The 26,214-nt window shown below is 44.4% G+C and overlaps 1 protein-coding gene across 1 annotated transcript in view; it reads right to left on the reverse strand.

The window, feature by feature from the left end:
• Nucleotides 1–817: 817 nt before the first annotated feature.
• LMNB2 (lamin B2) overlaps nt 818–26,214 on the reverse strand; it is a 58,363-nt gene continuing 32,966 nt past the window's right edge. Inside the window, exons 7-12 of the mRNA XM_040325688.1 lie at nt 25,953–26,173; nt 21,226–21,556; nt 14,264–14,371; nt 9,566–9,685; nt 8,956–9,072; nt 818–3,515 (exon numbers count right to left, since the gene is read on the reverse strand). Of these exons, the coding sequence (XP_040181622.1) occupies nt 3,474–3,515; nt 8,956–9,072; nt 9,566–9,685; nt 14,264–14,371; nt 21,226–21,556; nt 25,953–26,173 (939 nt within the window). The 3' untranslated portion in view covers nt 818–3,473. The remainder of the gene's footprint in view (nt 3,516–8,955; nt 9,073–9,565; nt 9,686–14,263; nt 14,372–21,225; nt 21,557–25,952; nt 26,174–26,214) is intronic.

Raw genomic sequence — 26,214 nt, forward strand, 5'->3', positions numbered from 1 at the left:
ATTTGGGATAAAGTCTTACATTGCTTAAGCTACCAATTTCTTCATTTTACCTTATTGATCAGGCAACAACTAATTGTTTAAGTATCACAGACAAAACTGTGGAGAAAACTTATTGACAAAGCTGTATTTATCTATCTGACACCCTGTAATTCCCCTCAGATTAAAGCGATAAGGGATTTGAAAGAAAAAACATGCTCATATGTTATGTACAAGCACATTTCCATTGAGGTACTGGAGAGTCCTAACGTTTACATTAATGCCCCCATTTAAATTTCTGCAAAACAAAAGTGGCAGCCTTGTAGCATCAAGGTGTGTATAGCCTTGTAAAAATGATATCAGTGTAAATACAAAAATATCTTGCACACCCCCCCCCCCAATAGCAAGGAAGGCATACCACTTCCATTTTTTACTTGATGCAAGAGCTAATAATTTTTTGTGCCTTACATGCAGAGTAGGATTTTTAGCTGCAATAAAAAAATTTTGCATTCCTTTCGGTTAGTTAGGGTGAAATGCGAATTTCTCACCTAATAAAAATATTAATGGCAGCTGAGCATAGGCAGGTTAGTAGAGCATTTTCCTCACACTAAAGCAATCGCATCAGTAGGCTACAGACAAAATGTTAAATATAATGAAGCAATATCGACGTGAAAAAAACTGATGGGAGCTGGCGTGCCCCAACTAGTACACAAAACATATCTATGGAGTCAAAGTCTTGTAACTAGTTTAGGCCACAAGGTGGCAAGTGGCAGATTATAGGACAGCCTTCTCACACAAGCGATTGTGACTAGTCCTTTTAAAGAAATTACACACTGTCTGCTTGATTGAACAAACATTTATTGCAGGTTTTTGTAAATGTAATTTGACAGTATATAAAGCAACAACTATAAACAGAATTTGGTAGAGAAATAACTGCTTATTTAGTTATGAAAAATGTTCATGATTAATAAATGAACTTTAGCATAATTGAGATTTTGTAACAAAAAGCTCCCCTGAGGAAGTTTAACATGAACATGTGGTTTGCCGATGGTAAAACCACCTACCCCAGCAAGTACACATGCCTTACATTATTGCTGCTCCAGTTAGTTTCTGGGAGCCAGGAGGTAGACCCAAGTAAGCTTTAAGTCATGGCTTAGACCTCCCTTTATGATAGCAATAGGTGCAAAGGTGGCTATTCAGCACTGACATGAGAAAGAGACCCATGCGCCCATACCTGGCAACTACAGGGTATTTTTCTTTGTCCCTGGCAGTTGAAAAGGGCAGTAATGGAGGAAGGTCAGCGGATCAGCAAACTAACATGGAAGGTGTAAATTTCCTATTTTTTACGTTTCCAAAAGAGCTTTATACTTTAAGAAGCAGGTTCTGGAAGGATCAAGGCTCTGGGGCCACCATCTTAGTTAAAGCAAAGTCATTAGAGGGAGAATGTTAACATGCAAACATGCACACAATGTCAGTTAAGAACCCTCAATACAAGTCACCCCCTATCATTGAGTGTGCAAATCAGCCCTCTATTGCCAAAAGCAAGCCACATGTCTCCACTCTGCAATTAAAAGCAAGCAGTTTTGCTATGAATAAAAACTCTTTAAACTGGAAATAATGGAGATATCATTAAGTATAACAGTGCAATGGGCTCTGCATACCAACATGTTTAATATACATCTTGACAACAGCACTAAAGAATAAGACATTCTAAGTACTATGCTACCATTTATAGTGGTACCATTTATAGTGGTACCATTTATAGTACTGGAAATTCACAGAAAAACAGATTAGGGTAAAATTGTGCTTTGTATATGTAAAAAGGTTAAATTTATTGTTCTTCCTCCAGCTGCTTATACTTGCCTTTTCCTAACTGCCCTGTATCTCAAACCACATGTGTTGGAGTTAAGGGACATAGCCTGTACTTTGAGATATGGGAAAGACATGCATAACTTCCTCATGTGTAATAGGTGCTTGGCAACTGGCCACTTAGGCACTCAGTTTTTTTTATTTTTAACATACATGAATAGGGGGTATACCTATGAAAAATGGCCATACACTGATCAATATTTGGCTGGTCCAGCAACCTCCAAACAAACTGGCTGAGGAAAAAAAAAAAAAAACCTGCATAGCCAACTAAAGGCTCAACTTACACAAGACTACTTCTTACTTACTGCAGGTGAATGATGAAAGACCAATATAAGCAGCTTGAGGAGTCAACATTAAAGTGGACCTGTTGCATTTGCCCTATATGGGCAAAGCAAAAGGTTAAATTTTAATGCTTGAGTGTTGACCAAATCTATTTTTTTCCTAAGGAAAATACCCAAGCGAAAAACACACACACACACACACACACACACACACACACACACACACACACACTAACCATTACAATGGTTTGAAATGGCATTAATAATTTAGAAGGCGCAGAGCTATACAAAACCCTATGCAATACCATTATCCCAAGTGACTGGTTTGAAGGGCAGTTTTCCACGATCAGAAAAGGCATGAGAGAACACATCAAATGCAATTTGCTCTTCAATGCAAACAATGCTTTATGCTACTTCAAATACATTAGCTTGATCTAAGAAAACAGTATTATGCAATGCAGAAACAAAGTGCCAGTCCACAACATAGTGACAGATTATTCAGCCTAATACAATAAAACAAATAAGCTAAAAAAAAAAAAAAAAAACATTTGTTTGTTTACCCTTTACACACCAATAATGGTCAAGCTCTGAATTTATTTTATTAATGGTCAAAAGCTTTGCCTACGTGCTAGGCAAGAACCCACAGGCAGCATAAAAATGTGGATCATGGTCATTTAAACAATTTTCGAGGACTACAAAACATTTACCAACAGCTGCTTTTATAAAATCTGTAGTTGAGCTTTCTTCCCCTCATCCAGGTTATGGGAAAACAAACATGTACATTTTTGCTTTCTGGAAGCAAATATACCACAACAGTTTCATATAATAAAAACTAACATGTCTCAGCAATATTCATTGTTTTTTTTCCAGTCACCTACTATGTCATTTTGTGTTATTGAAATAACCGAGGTGAACAGCTTCAGAGCCATGGATACTTATGCTATGTCTATTGCCTGAAAACCTTTGTTACTTAAAACATTACTTTTAAGTAACAGGTTTAAAAAGTCTTCAAACTAACCTAACTATTCTTTAAGCGGCACTGTTAAAGTAACCAATAAAATAAAAGCACCCTTTCGTGCAGCCACACAATATAAAAACTGTATCTCTGCCATATTAAAAGTAAAAACAATAATAAAAAAAAAAAAAAAAAATTGTATTCCCTGACCTGGGAAATAGTGTTTATAAAATCAGAGAAAAAAAAAAAAAAGCTTTTGGAAACATGACTGGCAGTAGATTGCTGTTTACATGAAATAACTAAGAGATACCTTAAAAGAAAATAACATTTTCATAGGTATAAAAATAGATTTCAGTGGCACTGGCAGTAAAATAAAGAACAATGCTGCATAATTACATCACAGAACAACTTGTTGATTTTGGTCGAGGATCACCCTATAGGGAAGGAAAACAAAAAAAAGAATTATAAAGTGTGCAATAGATACGCTTACCTCAAAATTTCATTTTTCCCAAAACCACGCAATACAGATGATTTTTACCTCTGCTAGTAGTAGGTGGGAAAAAAAAAAAAAAAAAAAAAAAAAAGGGGGGATTTCTCTCTGTCAATTGTTTTTAACCAAGTCAATTGACACACATAGTTAGGAACATTAATGCAGCCCACAGGAGATCAGAATCCAGGAGAACCAAAAAGGAAAGGAAAGGCAGCAGGAATTTTGTTTCTCTATGAACAAATTTTTTTTTATACATACATACATACATACATACATACCCCGTCAAGCTCGCGCGCAGAAGCGAAAACACATATGTGATTGAATATATATATATATATATATACATATACACACACACACACACACACACACACACACATACACACACATATACATACACACACACACATTATTATATATATAAGGGGCCAATGTTCCTCAGCTGCAGATTCTTGCCAGTAGAGAATTTGAGGGCATATATGGGGAACCCTTAAAACGGTTTTAAACCCAATTTTATTTTTCCTAAAATGAACAAACATGTTACCCACAAGCTCTGTGCAATTATTTTGCACAGAACGGCCTGAACCTCCTCTTCTGGGGTCCCCTGCCAGTGTTCTTTGCTCCTCTTCTCTGAGTGTCCCCATAGCAAGCCTGCACTCATGTGGGCGGGCTCCAGAGCGTGCATCCATAAACACAGCGCAGTTCGGCCCCACCCATTTCTCACTGGACTTCTGCTGCCATCAGCAAAGCTTGCGAGACCAGAAAGAGGGGAGAAGAGTTGCTGCAGACAAGACAGTGTAGGATCGAGAATGCCTCTTATTTCTGTAGTTTCCTCCTTCCCTCATGCTGTCAGCAGATCAATCTAGTGATTGCCCCACTGATATGATTTTCCAGCAAAGTGACGGAAACTGAAGCTGCGCAGAACAGAACGAAAAAGGGAACTGCTAGATTTCAGTATGGATACTTATTTCAAATGTTTTACATACAGCCATACATATAAAAAGGGGTCAGCAGTAGGAAAAAATGTCAATACTTTAATTCTTGATTAAAGTTCCACCTTAGGAGTGACGTTGCCTGGCAAGACAACCCATGTCACATGAGGTGCCTAAGAAAAAAATAGCACTTCACAGAGCAAAATTTCCATGGATAGCCAAAGAACCACCAAGGCTGGCAACAGTTTAGGTGCGCAAACCCTGAAATCAACATGATTGCATAAGGGAGGTTGGGTGCACAAAAAAACATATCCCTATAAAAGGTAGACTGGGATGAAGGTATTTTACAACTCCAGACTCCAGACTGGTGCACAAGAACCCCCAGTGAGCAGAACAAGCAAAAAGTCATCAGCACTGTGCTTCCTGGTCCAGAGAAGCATCCACAGCCATGGAGTAAGGGACACCGAGGAAAGCTTCCTCAAAAGCCTGTGGATCAGCCGGGGAAGAAAAACAAAAATCCCTGGTGGCCAACTCCCATTAAGGCTTCTGCACATAGCCAATCCCCAGCAGGGAGTACCTGCAGCAGGATTCCAGCGGGAGCTGTAACCCAATGTGTGCACCCAGTTTCTTCTCTTCTGGAGAAGAAACTACTGGTTGAAGAAAGTTAGATTGTAATGCCACATCTAAAGGAGATAGTGTGGTCAAGGGCATGAGTCTCAGCGTCTTCCAATGTTGGAAAAAGGTCACTTGCCCCATCACAGGGAAAACGCCCACACCTTCCCAAAGGTGCGGGTCTTGCAACACCTAAGTTGCAGACATCAGTCCAATGCAAGAAAACTAAAGCACAAGGCTTAAAGGGGTTGTAAAGGTAAAACAAAAATGCCCTAAATAGCTTCCTTTACCTTAGTCTAGTCCTCCTTCACTTACCTCATCCTTCGATTTTGTTTTTAAATGTCCGTATTTCTTCTGAGAAATCCTCACTTCCTGTTCTTCTGTCTGACTACACACCGTAATGCGACACTTTCTCCCTGGTGTGGAGAAAGCCTCTTGAGGGGGCGAGCAGGAGGGTCAGAACGCTCTCTACTTTGCAAATAGAGAAAGGAGCTGTGTGTTAGCAGGTGTCCTGACCCTCCTGCTCGCCCCCTCAAGAACAGGAACTGAAGATTTCTCAGAAGTAATAAGGACATTTAAAAGCAAAATCGAAGGATGAGGTAAGTGAAGGAGGACTGCACTAAGGTAAATTGTACTAAGGCTATTTAGGGATTTTTTTTTTTACCTTTACAACCCCTTTAAGACATTCTATGAAACAAGGCCCCACTCCCCTGTGGCAGAAGGACCTACTCACCCTGAACACAGAATAGAGAGCAAATCCAGTAAATTCAAGCTGGGACCCAAGGAAGGGAATTCAACACTCTTATGCCGCGTACACACGGTCGTTTTTTGTCTTGTAAAAAAACGTTTTTTCTCATGAAAAAAAAAACGACGTTTTTCAAACTTCATTTTAAAAAACGACGTTGCCTACACACCATCGTTTTTTCAAAATGCTCTAGCAAAGCGCGGTTACGTTCAGCACGTACGGCGGCACTCTTTTCCATTCAAGCTCACATCATAACTTGCTTCTGAGCATGCGCGGGTTTAAAAACGTTGTTTTAAATGTCGTTTTAGCCCACACACGGTAATTTTTACGACACAAAAAACGACGTTTTGAAAAACTACATAAAAAATTTAAGCATGTTCAAATTTTTTTTTTTGGTTGTTTTTCAGAAGACATAAAACGACATTTTCCCCCCACACACGGTCATTTTAAATGACGTTTTTAAAAATGTTTTTTTTCCCCCCCATCACAAAAAAACGACCGTGTGTACGCGGCATTAGTCAAGTCCCGAAAAATCGAGCACAACTTCAATTTTTTTTATGGTGGCGTTTGTTACGGTAGATCACAAGTGAAACTGCTAGTTAACAAATACCTTGTCGAAGAAATGCCCTGGAACACTGTCAAGTGGGTCCCAGGACCCTTCTATGCATTTCCAGTTCACCTAGAGAAAAAGCTCAAACAGCAGGAGTAATAGAAGGGTCTTTGGAGCTGCAGCAGCTTTAAAAGACCCAAGGCCTAGAACAGCAAGCCGATCCTCCAGATGCAGTGCAATACACATTTGAAAGCATGGAGATTAGGCCTTCTAGCCTTTTCTGCTCAGATTGCTCCTTCCATACCGTTGATACTTTGCGCAAGAAAATCAGTCAACCAAAACACACACACAAAAAAAAAAAAGAAAAAAAAAAAAGAAGAAGAAACCTACAAAAAAGTATGGGAAAAATGATTTAGGAAGAATTCCGTTTTGGTGCGGTTCTCAGGCTGGGATCTCATAGAAAGTATATTTAACTACTTCAATACTGGGCACTAACCCCCCTTCCTGCCCAGGCCAATTTTTATAATTTCACACAAGTGGAGCTTTCTTTTGGTGGTATTTAATCACCACTGAGTTTATTTGTTGCTAAATTAATAAAAACATGTTGCAAATCTTTCTTAATACATTTAGGTTATGTTAAGTTATAGAATCCATAAAACTATGAGATGAGATAATCCATCTCTCTATCTGAAAAATCAATCCTGATGTACTGACGGTCTATCTCATTTCTTGAGGCAAGTAGAGAGTCCAAGGTATTTAGTAAGAGGCATGGCAAGTTTTTTTGAAGAAAGCAATTTTCTTTTTATTAAACACACTGACCAGAGCAACACTACTACTCTGGGGAAGTGATCAGTGACACATTACGATTTATACCAGTGAATTTCACTGGGATTAGCTGTGCTTGGCCATAGCCAATTGCATGGTACAGATGAGCAGTGTCTGGTCCTGTTGGTACCATGTGATCACTGTGACCAATCATAGCTAGCAACACAATTGTGCACAATGGTAGGCATGAAAAGGAAGTCATCCATTGTTTACAATTGTCATGTGATTTTCTGTGACTGGACACAGCAAACACATGGTACTGGCAGTGAGTCGGGACACCGAAAGCACCACAGCACAGCCCCAGGTGCAATCCAGGAGGGTGTCATATGATGTCCACCTGTATCCAAGAAAGTCCTGCCCAGCTATCATTTTGCTATAACCGGGGGGCGGGAAGTGGTTAAACTAAGTGGCATCTCTCCTTCGTATTGAATTTCCTCTCCTCCACTCCATTAGCCCCTACTGAGCATTGCGCTTTGGAAAACGTTACTCAAAGCTGTTGCCTTTTTTGGTAGCCATTACTTTGGCACAGTCTCAGAAATTGAGGCTTTAAGAAGCTCTGATCCTTAAAACGCGTTTAACCCCGACAAGGTTATTTTACAGCCAATACAAAAATTTGCCCAAAAAGTGCCGACTATATTCCACTACAAATAAAGACTGGGGATTGCGAGTATTTCCAGATAACCAAATTCCTTGAAGTTTCGTTAATCTGATGTATGCACTCTGTAAAGATGGCAGGCTTTTTATCATACCAGCAGGGGAAAGAAAAGGCCAGACAACATCACCAGCATACAGAGTTTGGTTGTACAGTGGAACCTTGGTTAACGAGTAACGCGGTTAACGAACGATTTGAAAGATGAACAATTGTTTTTTTTTTAATCTTGACTCGGTTTTGCGAGTGTTGTCGCGCAAAACGAGCAGGATTCAAGTCAATGGGGTATGCAGTACCGCATTAGGCCAGGGGTGCCAGTGACACTCGGAACAGTTCGGAAATGCTCGGAATCACTCAGTTCCAGAGTGTTTCTGGGTTCAGCCGAGCTGTCCGAGTATTTCCAAGGCTCGACACCCCCCCCCCCCCCACAAATTATCTTGGTTTCCATTGACTATGGGGTAACTAACTGATATGCAAATGCTTTGGATTACGAGCATTCTCCTGGAACGGATTATGCTCGTAATCAAAGGTTCCACTGCAAGTGTAATTTAAAAATGCCCACTTGCTAGTGGGAAGGTGGTTCGCTGAAGAGCGAGAGGTCATTTGACCAGGAGAATATCATCAGCCTGGGCAGCATACGCTAGAGCAGAGGCATGATGGGACTTGTAATTTTACAACAGCTGAAGGTCCCCTAATTGCATATCCCTGCGCTAGAGTGTCTCATTCTTCTCCACCTTTATCTCCAACTACATTGTGGATCCCACCAGTTTGACCTTATTTTAACAGCAATGGAATATTGTTTCAGAATTTAAAAAAAAAAAATTTGGTAGGCACATTTTTCCTCCCATGTGGAGAGTTGTGTGTGTATGCTGCCATGTAGGCCTATTCATGGCAACTTAACTACCCTCCACATTCCTCTAGCTTAAAAATAAAATAAATAAATAAATAAATAAATAAATAAATAAAATAAATGGGGCAGTGGGTTGCCGTTCAACCTTTTATAGAGTTCCAAAGCAATACCAGAAATACACCATATTTTACCATGTGAATACAGTCATTTTGGCAAATTACCTGCTGATGAAAAAGATCTTCCTCCCCAAAGTCAGCTTCTTCTTCCTCCTCCTCCTCTTCTTCATCTTCCTCTACAGTGGTGAGGACCGACCTTGATACAATTCTCACTGCCACTTCCTGTTGAAAAAGCAAGAAGAGTTCCAAATTCACACAATAAAATAATTCAAACTGCAACAACTTTTTACTATATGAAAAAACCTGCTGCGAATATGACCAGTGGTTACAGTTGCCATATATGGTGCTGGGTTGGCATTTGTTCTGCATTCATCCTAAAGCATTACCAAATCAAATAAATGGTCACAACATTTTCACCCACACAAAATAAATTGGTACCGATGGGTTTGTGTGACTGACTTCTATAGCTTTCGATTTGGTTTATGCAAAAGATTAAATTAATAGGACTGCTAAGGGTGATGTCCCTGCAGCTTTCCGTTTTGCCATTGGTTATATGCAGCTACCTTCACCTAATTAAAGATCCTGAGTTCTGTACAAGAAATATAGTTCTCTTTTTAATATTCATATACCAGCTCCAAAAAAGGGGAAGAAAAATAAAATTGAACAAAATGATAGAATATATATAACACAAACACTAAAATTAAATCAAACTGACCTCATCTTCATTGTTCACCAGACAGAACCTGATGTTACTGTCAGTTCCCCAAGAACTTTGGTTTTTCCAAATCAACACAGAAGGAGGGCTATGTGGTACTCCAGCATCAGCACTATAGATCTACAAGAAGTGTAAAAGGTGAAATAATTATAAAACATTTCCTAATAAATAAAAAAAACTACCAATATTTACCTCATTACAGACAAGTGGTGGAATGTGACATGGCAGCACTCTCCAGGCCAATTAATGCTATAATAAAATTCCACCATGTAATCACAAAATGTCACCACACCCCATGCAAGTTAAAACATTTCAGATGGTTCCTAAGGGCTCACTAATAAGTAAGTCCTAAGGAGCCACACAGAGCCCATGGTAGAGAGCAGCAAGCACTGCCCAATTCCAGGAAGCTACCATGGGCTCCGTGTGGAAAGCTTTTTTTGGCTAGGATTTCCCATCATTGAGCACTGCATCTGGAGGACTGGCTGCTGTTAATATCGAATGCCATTTACCAATGGCTAGTGGATCTTGGTGAAGGAAGAGCACTGGAGTCACTTTACATGTTTGTGTTGCTACACTAGGAAGTGCCACTTAGGAGGACTTTGATTTGTTAGAACATTTTTTCTCACTTTGTGGACTTTCTGCTCTTTATGGACACTCTTGAATAACGTGCATGATGTTTTAACATTGGATATCACCAGATTGTCTGCCAGCACATGTGCTTTACTACCATTACCACACTTTAACCTCTGCTGCCAAAAATCTGACTTTGTAACTGCACAAACTGTTTAATTTACATTCTTCTTCTTCTTGACTTTGTTACCGCTAATAAAATACATATTTTACCATTTCTCAAGAAAACTAAAACCAGCATCACAACTTTTTCAACAAATAATTGTTAAATCAAGTGCTTATGGCATTGATCCCATCCTGACCATTGTTGTGGTTGTGCAATAGACGAAATTCTGTCATCTCCACCTCATGCTCAAGCCCAAGTTATGGGCATTCCAATGGAGGAGCTACAGCAAAGCGTGTGTGCCGTGTCCCCATTTTCTAAATACCTGCAATGATAACGTTCAGTGTCCATCCAACCAGAACACCTGCAACAATTCAGAGCATTAGGCATCTGCTCCCCCTGCCTGCACATCTCTTCACCCGAGTGCCCAGCTCCTCTCCATAGTCTTCCCTTGGTAGATAGGAAGTCAGGCATGTTATCAACCTCCTCCATCTATTTTTATTCTTTCCCTCTCTTTTTCATGTCTTCCTTCATTCTATCACGTCCCCCTCCTTCCTCTTCCACTGCGTCTCCTCAGATGGCTTTGCACTTAAAAGGGTAGAAGTCTTAACACCTTTGTCCTCTCCTACGGTGTCCACACACTTGGCAGTGCAAAAAGCTTGCCCAGCTTCCCTCTTCCTGGTCCAACACTTGGAAATGCAGATTTTCCAACCCGGTCTGCTGTGCACTTGTTTGCCCCCGGGAGCAGTTGGTACACTGTAATGGGCAGGAGTGCAACGTCAGAGGCTGGTGTGAGAAACCCGAATGTGAAGGAGCTTCTGTTGGGAGCTTACTGGCTCCCTACCTGCTGTTGTGAATGGCACTCGTCTCTAGTACATGCCTTCTGTCAGACGAGCATTGTCCACCAGAAAGCATTAAATAGGTTTATTCACAGCTGGGGTGGTGGACAGCTGCTGTCAACCATGGTAGCTCCGCATTCGTAGCCCTATCAAAATAAAAAGTGCTAAAATGCTCATTGTCCCCATTGGAGGAACAGAAGTACCAGCAAATGTTTCTGGTGAGACGTCCAACCACTTCCCGCCTGGCCTATAGCAGAATGATGGCCAGACGGTGGTTCAGTTATCCTGACTGGGCGCCATATGAGGTCTAGCAGGAGAACAGCCACCACGCGCCTGTGGGGGCGCGCATGGCAGCAATCGGTGGTCTGACACACCGATACATCGACAGAGGCTCTTTACCATGTGATCAGCCGTGTTCAATCATGACTGATCACGATGTAAACAGGAAGAGCAGTTGATCATCTTTTCCTCACTCGGCTGCTCTCCTCACGGGACAGGAGGGTCTCTGTGCTGACTGTTCATCAGCGCAGCCCCCCCCCTCTGATGACTGCCCAGGACCACAAGGGATATGTCAATCAATGCCCAGGCAGCTGCCAATCAATGCCCATCCACAATGCCTGGCAGTGCCACGAGGGATGCCCATCAGTGCAGACCTTCAGTGTCCAGTGTCGCCCATCAGTGAAGGAGAAAACATATTTACAAAATGTTATAGCAGAAACAAAAAAGAAAAGTATTTTTTTATTTGTTTAGCAAAAAATAACCGCAGAGGTGATAAAATACCACCAAAAGAAAGCTTTATTTGTGGGTACAAAATGATAAAAATTCTGTTTAGGTACAGTGTAGCATCACCCCGCAATTGTCATTTAAACAATGACAGCGATGAAAGCTGAAAATTGGCTTGGGCAGGAAGGGGGTGTAAGTGCCTGGTATTGAAGTGGTTAAAGCTGTATTAGCCAGTTAAAAATTACAAACACTTTGTTAGTTCCCGCAGATTAAGCCGACTAAACCCACAGATTTAACCATTTCCCATGGATAATTATTACAGTCATTAGTATGCTTATGTAAGCTCTCAACTATCAAGTCTGGTATCATAACTGATCAGATGTGTCAGACCATGGCGATGCAAATCAAACAGAGGCAATAATGGCAGGTTCCTTGGCTATAAAGGATATAAGGAGGGTTTAGTTCTGTAACGGGAGGGCCGTGGGACCCAGAAGCTCTTACACAGATTGAGCTAGGAAATAATGGACATATGTTGGGTTGCTTAAACCTGGGTCTGTAATCCACAATATATTCAAGAATGTCTGGAAGAACTAATTACAGGTTGTTGATTCTGAACCCAACAGGTCAATAGAAGAGTGACTCATTCATGTGGGAACACAGACTGTTAAGGGGGTAATTAAGTCTGCTACTGTCATGTAAACTAACCTTAGTCTGGCTTCTAAAGACCTTTCATTGTGTTATGCTAATTGGACACTGTATTGTGTGAATTTCTATTGATGATATATGTGTATTGTGAGTTAGCACAGTCTAAAGGTCAGATGTCTGACTTATGTCTACTAAAAGGAATGTGTATTGTATAGCAAGTGAGAGAAGCCAGAGTCATGATGTCTGACTTGTCAGCTGTAGCCAATTAGCTCATGTGGATTGTGTCAGAAAGTCTGGACTAAAAGATGTGTATTGGGCTCATTGTATAATGTTGTGGGTGGAGTTCAGTCATTGTTCATTGGGGTTTCTAACTGTATAAAAGCCTGAGTTTCCCATTAAAGGCTCTATTCGTTTGAACCTCAAACAGAGCTGTGTCTCGTTATTGGGGTTCGTCTGCCGGATTGTGGAGTGTCGGTAGCCGTCTTGGGCTCGGAATAGAATATCGTAAATGGCGTTAACCCCTGACCGTTACAAGTTCCCTCTTAAAACTTGTCAGACCATGTTAATTTTGTATTGTTGTAATGCTACAACTTTACAGCAAAGGGATACAATTGGAACCCGAGTATTAGATACAACATTCAAACTTGTAAGATTTGTATGTGGCTTGGACTATAGTTATTTTTTTCTGTCAAATCTGTGCATTTTAATGAAAGTGTTACCCATTTAAAGTGGTTCTAAAGCCTAAACATTTTTACCCTAATGCATTCCTTGCAGTAGGGTAAAAATGTTTAGGCATCAGCATCCCCTTTTACTTACCCAAACCCTCATTCGATCCAGCGCCGTTGCACGTCTGCTTCTTTTACCTCACTTACACGTCTTGTTGGCTTTGCTGGGGCATTGGGAGACATTGGCTCCCAGTGCCGTCAATCAAAAGACAATGGACACAGCATGGGAGTGAACACACACACACACACACACGTGCCCCCCATGGGAAGTGGTTTCCCATGGTAGCACTGGGCAGAGAAGAGGGGCCAGGAGCGCCGGCAGGGGACTTGAGAAGAGGAGGTTCGGGGCCGCTCTGTGCAATTCCATTGCACAGATTAAGTATAGATGTTTTTTTTTTTTTTTTTTAAGTGTATTTTGTGCGTGTACTCGAGAGAGGAGCCGGACTGCAGGAGTTGGGAGTAGGCAGGCCTCCCCCAGAGGCAATCTGCCACCTTTCTCCATGCCCCGGGTGGCAATGGTGGGTGTGTGAGGGGGTCCTCCCACACAGCCCGCCCTACCTGCTCCGCTTTGAAGCCCAACGGGGCAGAGGGACTCCCTATAAGGGAGTGAGGATCTAGCCCGCTCAACCAGCCCCGTTAGTCCTTCGCCTCTCTTTTTAGAGACCGCGTGGTCAAAGTGCGTGCATGTTAACCCAATTTCGAGTGCGTGTAAGTGTGGTGGTTTTTGTGGGAGGGGGGTGGGTGTACTAAGCGCAGGCTTACCTCGCATAGCACACCCACCGGGAGCCGGGCTGAGACCACCAAACTCAATTCACATGTAGCTGAGACCGGGATCCGAACCCCTAGCTGCAGAGGTGAATGGCTTGTCAGCGCAGTGCCAATCGCGTTGAGCCACCGCAGCTCCTATGTTTGTTTTTAAAGTATACCTTTATAAGTCAATTAAATGCTACAGTGTGTTGTAGTACATTGAAGATGCACAAAACATCTAAGCATTATTTAATTAAATAAAACAGGATCTTCCCCCACAACTTACCTTAACAGACTGATCTGCTTTAAGTACATACTTTGGTGTGAACTTGTACACAATTTCTTCCTTGTCCCCAATTTTCACTTTTAGTCTCCAGCTACCTAGAGACTGATCCTAGGAGATAAACAGAAAATGTAATAAATTATTATTCCTTCATTACCAAAAAATAAACCCTACAACCTCTCACAACAGAACAATTACTACGTCTAGATAGTGATGGCAAAACAATTAAATGGAGTGTTCACATACATGTAAAGTACATATGGAGTGCAGTTCAGGACACAGGACTTGCTTTGTAGACCATGGGTTATAGCAGACCTCAAATTTTCCACTCGCCTACTCGCATTTTGCAAGTGGAAAATTAGGTCTGGCGAGGAGCTGGCTGCCTGGGAGTGGGGGGCGAGCACCGCTGGCGATCGGGGTTAATCGCGAGCCGTTCTCGCAGTGATCGCCCCGATGGCATAAAGAAAGAGGAGAGCTGTAGGATAGCAGAGCAGTAAACACAGCTGTTACAACTTGCATTGAAATTTCCTCCGCTCTGCCGACAGCCCCGCCTCCTTCTGACCTCGCGCCTGTGATAGACAGAATGCGAGTCCAATGCTGAGATGTGTTTATCACAGGCGTGGGGTCAGGAGGAGGCGGGGCTGTCGGCAGAGCGGAGGAAATTTCAATGCAAGTTGTAACAGCGGTGTTTACCGCACTGCGCCTCCCACCCCAAAGCACCTTGTCCCCATGTTGATGAGGACAAGGACCTCTTCCCGACAACCCTGGCCGTTGGTTGTCGGGGTCTGCGGGCAGGGGGGGCGTATCGGAATCTGGGAGCCACCAGATCCCTGCCCCCCACCCTATGTGAATGAGTATGGGGTACACACACACACACACACACACTACACAGGTTTTGAACATAATTTATTATTAGGCAGCTCGGGGCGTCTCTTCCGACCTCTCCGGGTTATGTCATCTGGTGACCCGCCCCTTATGATGTCACAGTCCCGGCACATGATGGGACCGACATCATAAGGTACGGGTCACCTGATGACATCACCTGGTGTCTCCGCCTCCATAAGTCGTTGCGCACACGGCATTACAGCAAGAGAGATAGTTGAGTCCACATCGGAAGTAGACGGAGAAGACTGGGCACCCGCTAGCAAAAGAGCCGGTAAAAGAGCAAAAGATAGCGGAGGAGCCTGGCATAAGACACAGGAGAGCGGGGGAAGAACTGAAGAAGTCGAAAGAGACCCCCGGAGCTGCCTAATGAAATTACTTTAAGTGTGTTTTGTTTTTAATTGACACTTTTTATCCCCAGGTGAATGGGTAGGGGGTACGATGTACCCCATACTCATTTACACAGGGTGGTGGGCCGGGATCTGGTGGCCCCCTTATTAAAAATAGGGCTCCCAGATTCCAATAAGCCCCTCGCCCGCAGACCCCGACAACCAACAACCAGGGTTGTCGGGAAGAGGCCCTTAACATGGGGACAAGGTGCCCAACCCCCCCCCCCCCCATGTTGAGGGCATGTGGCTTGCAGGTATTTTTGCGGGGTTCCCCTTCAAGATTCTCTGTACACAAGTCACACCGCAAGTCGGATCATCTTGATCCAACTTCTGGTGTGACCTCTATTCAAATCAATGGGCTCCCATAGGGAACAATTGGGCTCCCATAGGGAACAATTGATTTTGAATAGAGAAAAAAACAAACAAACACAGCTGAAAGCTAGCGCGTCAAAACGTGCATTGAATTCAATGCAAAAAAAAAAAAATATATAGGATTTTTGTACTCACCGTAAAATCCATTTCTCTGAGTTCATGGACGGACACAGCAGCATTTGATCTTGGGGTATTATATCCTTCCTTCCAGGAGAGACTAGGTAGAAAACAGCACTTTAAGTGTTAAAACACTTTCCTCAGTACAGCTCCTCCCAGGGGGCGTGGTCCCCACGGGTATAACCCACTCTCTGACTCAGCAGCTCCAGTTCGTAACAAGCAATACAAACAAAAAGGAGGGGTGGGTGTTGTGTCCGTCCATGAACTCAGAGAAATGGATTTTACGGTCAGTACAAAAATCCTATTTTCTCTTCCGTTCATGGACGGACACACGAGCATTTGATCTTAGGGACGTCCCCAAGCAGTGTCAAAAAAATTTGAGGGGTGGGAAAACACCACAGCAAACCAAGCTACACCCCAAACAAAAAACGGAGTTTCTCAACGGAGGAACTCCAACCTTAAACTGCCGCCTGTAACACCTTGCGGCCGAAGGAGGCATCCGAAGATGCACTCACATCCACCTTGTAAAATTTTGAGGTGTGGATTGACGAAAAGGTCGCTGCCTTACACACCTGTAACACAGACGCTTGATGACGGAAAGCCCAAGAGGCACCGATCGCCCTGGTAGAATGCGCCGTAACCTGAAAGGGAGGCGCCCGCCCCTTCAGGGCATAGGCCTGAAGCACAACCTGTCTGATCCACCTAGAAATGGTGGCCGACGAGACCGCCAGACCATTTTTAGGACCAGTCACCGACACGAACAGTAAGTTCGACTTCCGGAACGGAGCCGTAGCAGACAAGTACACTCGTAGGGCCCGAACCACATCCAGGGAATGCAAAGTGGCCTCCTTCAGGTTTTTCGGCAGAGGAAATAAGGATGGTAACACAATGTCCTCATTAATGTGAAAAGCCGAAACGACCTTTGGGAGAAAAGACGGCTGCGGCCGCAGCACCACCTTATCCTTGTGGATGACCAAGTAGGGAGCCTTGCAGGACAAGGCCGCCAGTTCAGACACCCGTCTGACTGAGGAAATTGGTACCAGAAAAAACACCTTCTGTGACAGAGTCGACAAAGGGATCTTTCGAATGTCCTTTAAAAGGGAGCGTCTTGAAGCACAGAGAAAACTAAATTCAGGTCCCATGGGGGCAGTGGAGGACGTACAGGAGGGGCCACATGCTGGACCCCCTGCACAAACGTACGCACCAGGGAGTGCGCCGCCAAGGGTCGCTGAAAGTAAACAGCTAGAGCCGAAAAACTGACTCTTAACCGTACTTTATTGTGGACTCCCCCGTTATCCACTCCACGCTGTAAGAACAGCAGAATTTGGGACACCATGTATGTACGGGGGTGCCATTTTAACTCTTCACACATAGAGATGTAGGCCTTCCACGTACGATGGTAAATCTTTTGTGTAGTAGACTTCTGTGCACGCAGCATGGTAGAGATCACCAAGCCTGACAGGCCACGGTCCTTCAGCACCTGACTCTCAACAGCCACACCGTTAAAGCCAGCGACTGTAAAGCAGGGTGGAAGATCGGACCCTGCGACAGAAGATCTTCTCTCAGGGGTAGACGCCAAGGGACGCACCAGGTCCGCGTACCAGGAGCGATCACATTGTTGGAATCCCCTTGGCTTTCACTCTGCGCAGCAGGCGAGGAAGAAGCTTCAGAGGAGGGAAGGTGTAGATTAGGCGATAGTGACCCCAAGGTACCACCAACGCGTCTGACACGTCCGCCCACGGGTCCTTTGACCTGGCCACGAACGGTGACACCTTCTGATTGAGATGGGACGCCAGGAGGTCCACGTCTGGAGTGCCCAATTTTCGGCACAGACTCTGAAACACCTGCGGGTGAAGTGACCACTCTCCTTGGTCTAGTGTTTGGCGACTTAGGTAGTCGGCTTGCCAATTCTCTACTCCCGGAATGTACACGGCCGACAGAGCCGGAACGGACCTTTCGGCCCACCGAAGGATGTGCGTGACTTCCATCGCTGCAGCTGAGCTCCGTGTGCCTCCCTGATGATTAACGTACGCCATGGTAGTGGCGTTGTCGGACTTGATCCTGACCGGTCGATCCTGCAGACCCAGGGACCACCTGGCAAGGCACAACTTGATTGCTCGGAGCTCCAGTACATTGATTGGAAGGCGAGACTCCTCCCGAGTCCAGCGCCCCTGGGCTGACTGGGTGCCCCAATCACCCCCCCATTCGGAGAGGCGGGCATCCGTCGTGACCACTGTCCAATGGCACGGCAGAAACGACTTCCCGGTCTGAAGCACCGGAGACGTCAGCCACCACACCATGGAGGACTTGACCAGTCGACTTATCCGAATCTGGTAATCCAGAGACGAAGGGAGCTTGTCCCATCGTGACAGAATTTCCTTCTGTAGCACCTGGGTGTGGAATTGGGCATACGGGACTGCCTCGAAAGAGGCCACCATCAGACCCAGAACCCTCATGCAGAATCAAAGCGATGACCACTTCTGGGTCGACAACCGCTGCACTGCAGATTGTAGCGTCTGAAGTTTCTCCGTTGGGAGAAAAACGCTCGCCTGGATATTCAGAAGCCAGCCGAACTCTTGGAGAGTCTGACATGTGATGGACAAAACCTCTTCTAACTCTGAGCTTGAGGAAGCTCTCAGGAGAAGGTCGTCCAGGTATCCTATGATAGTGATCCCGCGCTGCCTCAGCAGGTCTAGAATCGGGGCGAGCACCTTGGTGAAGACCCATGGTGCAGAGGCCAGGCCGAACGGGAGGGCCACAAATTGAAAGTGGTCCTCTCCGATCGCAAAGCGCAGAAATCTCTGGTGCTTTGTGCATATGGGAACATGTAGGTATGCGTCCATGATGTCCAGGGACGCCAAAAAGTCCCCCTGATGGAGCGCTGCCACTACCGAGCGAATCGACTCCATCCTGAATTTTTGCACTTTGACAAAACAATTGAGGGCCTTGAGGTCCAGGATTGGACGGACCCCTTCCTTCTTGGGGACTACAAACAGATTGGAGTAAAACCCCTGAAACCGTTCCATCGAGGGAACCGGCACAATCACTCCCCTGACCAGTAGATCCTGGACAGCCCCTGACAGATCCTTCCGGCGATCCGAAGGTTGGTGGACAAGAGAGAAACTCTATCTTGTACCCCGAGGAAACCACCTTGCAAACCCAGCGGTCGGAAAGAAGAGACCTCCACCGAGCCCCGAATTCGCAAAGCCGGCCCCCCACCCGAGACACGGGCGGGGGCAGACCTTCATGCGGAAGCAGGCTTGTTAGGCTTGCAGTACCAGGTGCGCTTCTGCCCTGCAGCGGGAGTCTTAGCACCTTGAAAACTTTTGCCTGCCGCACTGGGCGGGCGAAAAAAACGCTTGGGGGTAGTGAAGGAGGGCCCTTGCTTACGGCGAGGCTCCTTGCCCTTCCCAGACTTTGGGAGCAGTGTGCTCTTACCACCTGTGGCATCCTTTATGTCATCCAGGGACGCCCCAAAAAGCCGTTCACCCTTAAAGGGTAAATCCACCAAAGCCTTCGAGGACTGGTCCGCAGACCAACACTTCAGCCACACAAGGCGACATATTACCACCGCGTAGGCCCTGGAGAGCAAAGGGAGCGTATCCAGGGCCGACAAAACTTCAGGCCCTGAACCAACTGTTCAGCCAGGTCTAGACAGGTCTCAGAAGCATTCTGCGCCTCCAGCTCCTGTAACAAGATCTTTGCCCGTTCGGTAAGTGTCTGCGACACCAGACCCCCGGCCAAAACCGGTCTTCACTGCCGAACCCACTACTGTGAAAATAGAGCGGGCCACAGAGCTGAGCTGAGGGCCAGCACACGCTTGATTGGCCGAGCTTGGGGGGACTACAAGGATCAAGATCCAGCCTGTCACCCAGTCGGCAGTTGATGGTAGAATCTCAGGATCAAAAATGCAGGAACAAAACAAAATAAAAGCGAAAAAAAAAAAAAAAATTCAGAGTACATGCACCCGGAAGAAGAGAAGAAGGCGCAGAAGGCGACAGAGGCACCCCTGCCGAAGACGACCGGGAGGTGGGCGCTGTAAAAGATCCAAAGAAGAAAGCAGCCCCCCCCCCCCCCCGGCGGAAGAGAACCAGATGGCGGTGACCGGCACCCCCCCCCCCCCAGAAGACATTGAAGAAGCAGTGCCCCTTGTAAAAGAGCTAAAGAAGAGATGGGGGGGGGGGCACCGGAGCGGACTAATAAATTACTTTAATAAACCTGTGTAGTGTTTTTTTTTTTACATATTTTTTTCCGCCAGGTGAATAGGTAGGGGTACGATGTAGGGTGGGGGGCCGGCATCTGGGGGCCCCCTTATTAAAGGAGGCTCCCGGATTCCGATAAGCTCCCCTCCCGCAGACCCCGACAACAAACTGCCAGGGTTGTCGGGAAGAGGCCCTGTCCTCATCAACATGGGGACAGGTGCTTTGGGGTGGGGGGGCCACAGGGCGCCCCCCTGCCCCAAAGCACCTACCCCCCCCATGTTGAGGGCATGCGGCCTGGCACGGTTAAGGGGGGGGGGGCGCTCGCTTGTCCACACCCCTTTCCTGACCGGCCGGGCTGCTGCTCGAATACGAGTCTGGTATGGATTTTGGAGAAACCCCACGCCGTTTTTTCGGCGTATGGGGCGTCTCCTTAAAATCCATAGCAGATCCAAGGGCCTGGTATGCTTCTGTAGGGGGAAACCCATGCCGGTTTTTTATTTGAAATTTGGCGTGGAGTTCACCCTCAAGATTCATACCAAACGCAGCTGACACAGTGCACTGCGATTACCTGCGGTTATGTGCCGATAGCTGCGGGATGTCGCAGCTGGACGCATTGAGATCTATTTTTTCTATGCGCACACAACCGCAGTGTGTGAATGATGTAATAGGAAAGCAATGTGTGCTTCTAGCTGCGGTAAAATCTGCAGCTAAAAGCACCATTATATCCGTCCGTGTGAAAGGGGCCTAAAGCTGAATAGCACTTTAAAGTACTTATGTACTTGAGGACCCTTCTGTGTAGCAATAAAATGTCCCTTAACATTTGGGCACAGTCATGAAAATAAATTATGAAAATGTTTGAAGTCAAAGAATCAGCAGCTTTAAAAGTAAAATAGATCCATATTCAGTAAATGTGTTCCTTCAGCTCATGTCATAGTCACCCTAATCCAGATAAGTTATCTCACACAACTGTACTGAAGAAAAAAGAAATGCCCACAAAAATCACCTTGTCGGAGCTATTCTTCAGATGAATAAAATTTCCCTCGTTCCCACATTCCTCTATAGAGATACTGCCGGTTGCAGAGGATTGTTGTGATACATGGAATTTGCTGCTGCTTTCTCTATCACCAGTGCCCTCCTCTTCAGCATCAGTGTTCATCTCACGGGAGGAATGCCTGGCCCAACTGCTTGATGACTTGATTGTGGCACCTTCCACACTTTCTTCTACTTCAACACGTTTTCTCTTGCTACGAGACTGGCGGGCAGTAGAGGAGCTGCTGCTTGAGGTGGCCCTTGACACCGTAACACGAGATTGGGGACTTGGCGACAGTTTCAACCTTTAAATTGAATATAGGACAGTCATCAGAGCAAAAAATAAATAAAAAATTTCACACTCACAGTATACTTGGAAGCAAAGTTAAATACAGTCTGGTTCACAATGACATTTCAGATGCGACTTGGGTCCCACTGAATCACATAACAAAAAGAACATTGCTTCCAATGGTGCCCGTTCACATCAATGCAGTTGCTATGGGATATAGGAAGAGTCCTGTGCTACTCTGGCACGATGCTGTGCTATTTTGTGGGCCATAAGCTTCAAGGGGACCCCCACACAAAAAAGAAGAAGGGGGGGGGTAGTTCTCCCCCTGAAATCCTTACCAGGCCTTTCTCTCCTACAAGGAAAGGATGCACTCCCCTTCAGTCTGATAAGGATTTTAACCGTTTCCTGTCCAGCCACTGTATATGGCTGGACTGGAGCAGCGCCGACGTGCACTCCCTAAAGCAGGGTTTGACAAATTTGCTTGGAATCTAGGAGCCAGCTAAAAAGTTAGGAGCCAGAAAACGCGCCCCGTCCCGACGAGCTTGCGCGCAGAATCGAACACATACGTGAGTAGCGCCCGCATATGTAAACGTTATTCAAACCACACGTGAGGTATCGCCGCGAACATTAGAGCGAGAGCAATAATTCTAGCTCTAGACCTCTAACTCAAAACATGCAACCTGTAGATTTTTTTAAACATCGCCTATGGAGATTTTAAAGGGTAAAAGTTTGTCGCCATTCCACGAGCGGACACAATTTTGAAGCGTGACATGTTGGGTATCAATTTACTCGTCACTCGTAACATTATCTTTCACAATAAAAAAAAAAAAAAAAAAAATTGGGATAACTTTACTGTTGTCTTTTTTTTTTTTTTATTAAAAAATAAAAAGTTGTTTTTTCCCCAAAAAAGTGGGCTTGTAAAACCGCTGCGCAAATACGGCGTGACATAAAATATTGCAACGATCACCATTTATTTCTCTAGGGTGTTAGAGTAAAAAATTTATATATATTTTTAATATATATATATATATATATATATATATATATATATATATATATATATATATATATATATATATATATATATATATATATATATATATATATATATATATATATTTATTATGTTTGGGGGTTCTACTTAGAGCAGGGGTCTCAAACTCAAATTACCTGAGGGCCACAAGACAAGTTTTCATATCCCATGGGGGGCCGCATGCAAACTTTCAAACTTCAAAAACAGCGGACACATTATTAACCTCTAGTATTGGTGTCAGCAAACGCATTATTAACACAGACCACTACACTGCACACAGACCACTCACGATCAGGGCACAGCACATCAGGGTACAGGGCACAGCACATCAGGGCACAGGGCACGGCACATCAGGACAGGGCACATCAGGGTACAGGACATGGCACATCAGGGTACAGGGCACATGAAACAGCACATCAGGGTACAAAGCCCAGCACATCAGGGTACATGGGGCACATCAGGGTACATGGGGCACATCAGGGCACATGGGGCACATCAGGGCACATGCGAGCACATCGGGGCACAATCAGGGAACATGAGACACATGAGAGCACATCAGGGCACAGCACATCAGGACTGGGCACATGGCACATCAGGGTACAGGGCACCCTGATGTACAGAGCCCAGCACATCAGGGTACATGGCACAGGTCAGCTACAAGGTTACTTGTTGTTTTCTTCAAATGCAGAGTAGCGCAGAAAGCGTCTGTCATAAGTTCACTTCTCTCTTGTCACGCTGCTGCTCCCCGGCGGCCCCCCCTCTCTTCTCGTCCATCCCAGATGATGTCACAAGCAAATGGGGATGGACGAGAAGAGATGGGGGCCCGCAGGGGAGCAGCAGCGTGACATGAGAGAGAAGTGAACTTATGACAGACGCTTCCTGCGCTACTCTGCATTTGAAGAAAACAAGTAAACGCTGACCTGTGCCGTGATGTGCTCTCATGTGCCCTGATTGTGCCCCGATGTTCTCCCTGGCATCTCGATCTACACTTCCGCGGCACCCCTCGCCCTGCCTGCTGGCCATTTATAACCGGTCCGCAAATGGCCCGTGGGCCGGTACTTTGAGACCGCTAAATTAGAGGTAAGGAGATGGCAGTAAAAAATTACACATTAGAACAGCCGCTTAACTTGTAATGCCAACGGCCACCACCAGATGACGCCAGCTCACAGAAGGAAGAGCTCGAGACTTCACAAGGCCGCAAAGCCGCAGCCTCAATTACCGGCCGCCAGTTCACAATTTCTTGTCGCAATTGCGACCTGGCACCCGTATACCATGTGATAGCTGTGACGAGTCACAGCACTGCAGCAGTAAACAAGGTTTCATGAATGAAACCTTTGAACAGTCTTACTGACTAATAAGCAAATCACTGAAAAAAATTAAATAAAAAATCCTGAACACCTCCCCAGAGCACTAGTGTCACAATGCCAAACACTGCACTGGTGAAAGTAAGGGGGGGGGGGGGGGGGAATTGCAGTCGGAGTGTCCCTGATCATTGTTAGATGTGTAATTTATTACCCTAGATAGCCTGAAGGTGCTCTTGGATTTTGGGTCTCTCTCTGTGTGGCTAGGCTGTGAAAAAGTCACCATAGTCAGGAGGAGCGGCAGATTGTGTTTTGGGGTGTAATTCTAAGCATGCCGATGCTGTGTGTTAGAAAAACTTACTTGACAACTGTAAAAAAAAAAAAAATTTAATATACAAGAATTGGGAGAGCATGAGGGATGAGCAACACTTAGGAAAAAATGATACATAGTTCTGCGGTAGATACTACTAACACAGTTGAAATTAACCATTAGCCTGGGTTCACACCGATACGAATTTACAGCGGGTTTGATGCGTTTAGGGACAAACAGATTCGCAGGTCATGTAAAAAGAAGAGTATTCCATGGCTTCGGTTCACATCTACACGTTGCGAAATAAAAAAATAAAATAAAAAAAAGGGTCCTGTGCGTGTTGACTGCAGGTGCGATGCAAATTCCTATGGTGCAGTGCAAATGTGATCTTCATAGGCTTCAATTGAACTTGCTCACAGCACACAGTTCACATCTCTGCGAATTGTTCACCGTCTGCCTCCTCAAATACGAGGAAAATTCGCACCTGTCCATCTCAAAAACGCAAGGCAAATTTGCTCCTCACACAGGACAAAAAAAAATAAAAAGATCAAATTCGCAGTACATCGTATCACAGTAGTGTGAACCTAGGCTAAATGTCTGACAAGATGGTACTTAACGGATAAAGCATATAAAATATCAAATAGGGAAATTACCATATTGTTGGCGAGGATGTAAAGTGGGAACTATGACCCACATTTGGTGGGACTGTCCAAAAATAAAAAATAAATACTGAAAAAGGTTTTGCAATTAATAAAAGATCACCAATATAAAAATATTAGAAGAGCCTTGGACGTGCATGGGGTACAAAGTTAAAAAAAAAAAAAAAAAAAAAATACTACCTATTGATCAACGCAGCCAAACGTCTGATACCAAGACACTGGCAAGAAATGGAAAGCCCTACAACAAGGGAGCGAATTAAAAAAAGTAGATGTAGTATATAATATTTTTGGACTCTTGAAAAGTTTTGTATTTTGATATAATGAAAAAAAAATTAAATATGTTACCCCAACATTTCATATTCCCGATATATGCCTGCTGTACCATGTATGAAAAAGTATCCTGTTCTTTGTATTGCTTCCTGCATGTAAAATCCCAGGTGTTCCTGGCAGTCCTCCTGCTTTCCTTTTAAAAACTGACCACACTAAGCAGGAGAGCACACCATGGTAAGTTTTCTAGAGTCTAGTTTATAAAAAAAAAAAAAAAGCATTATTTATGCTTTTTTTTTTTACCATTACACAAAAAAGTTTTGCCTTTCATTTCTATTGTAAACAGAATGGGTTGTTTCACAAGGTCAGAGTTTACATACGGTTTAATGCTTCGTCATTCACCTTCAACGGTTGCCAGCGTTCATTGTGAAAAATGATGAGTTAACATCAGGGAAAACAAAATCCCACCGCCCGCTTGACACTCACCGAACAGTGCCCCTTCATCACGCCACCAAGTAAACAAAGCACCCGGGGCAGCAGATTTGTTTTGGTTGCCGTATGGGTAAACAGCCACTTGTCATTGCGATTGATGATGGCTTTACATTGGGGGAAGTTTTTTTTTTTTTTTAATAACAAGGACTTGTCAAAAACGTGTGTTTATTATAGTAAAACATGCACGAGTACTGTATAAAATAAAAAAACGGACCAGGTCACACTGCAGCTGCAGAAAAAAAAAAAAAAAAAAGATAAAAATCACACTGCACTAGTGTGAATCTAGTCATGGAGAGATTTTTATCTTGCATCCCATATTCAAATATACGTTTTAAAATAAAAGGACTGACCTCTCCTCCTCTCCCTCTAGAAGCTTGCGGTAGGCACTAATCTCCATATCGAGAGCATATTTAACATCTAGCAGTTCCTGGTATTCGGTCAGTTGTTGCTGTATCTGGTCCCTCATTGCTGCTATCTCTTTCTCTTTACCATCCAGCATTTTCCGGTACTTATCACGATCACTGGACAGCAATTCCTCTAGTTCACGGATACGATTCTCTGCCGTATTCACCTGTAAACAATCCACGCTATTAAATGGCAAGTTCACCTTTA

Source organism: Rana temporaria, chromosome 1 (genome assembly GCF_905171775.1).
Source record: "Rana temporaria chromosome 1, aRanTem1.1, whole genome shotgun sequence".
Classification (NCBI taxonomy): domain Eukaryota; kingdom Metazoa; phylum Chordata; class Amphibia; order Anura; family Ranidae; genus Rana; species Rana temporaria.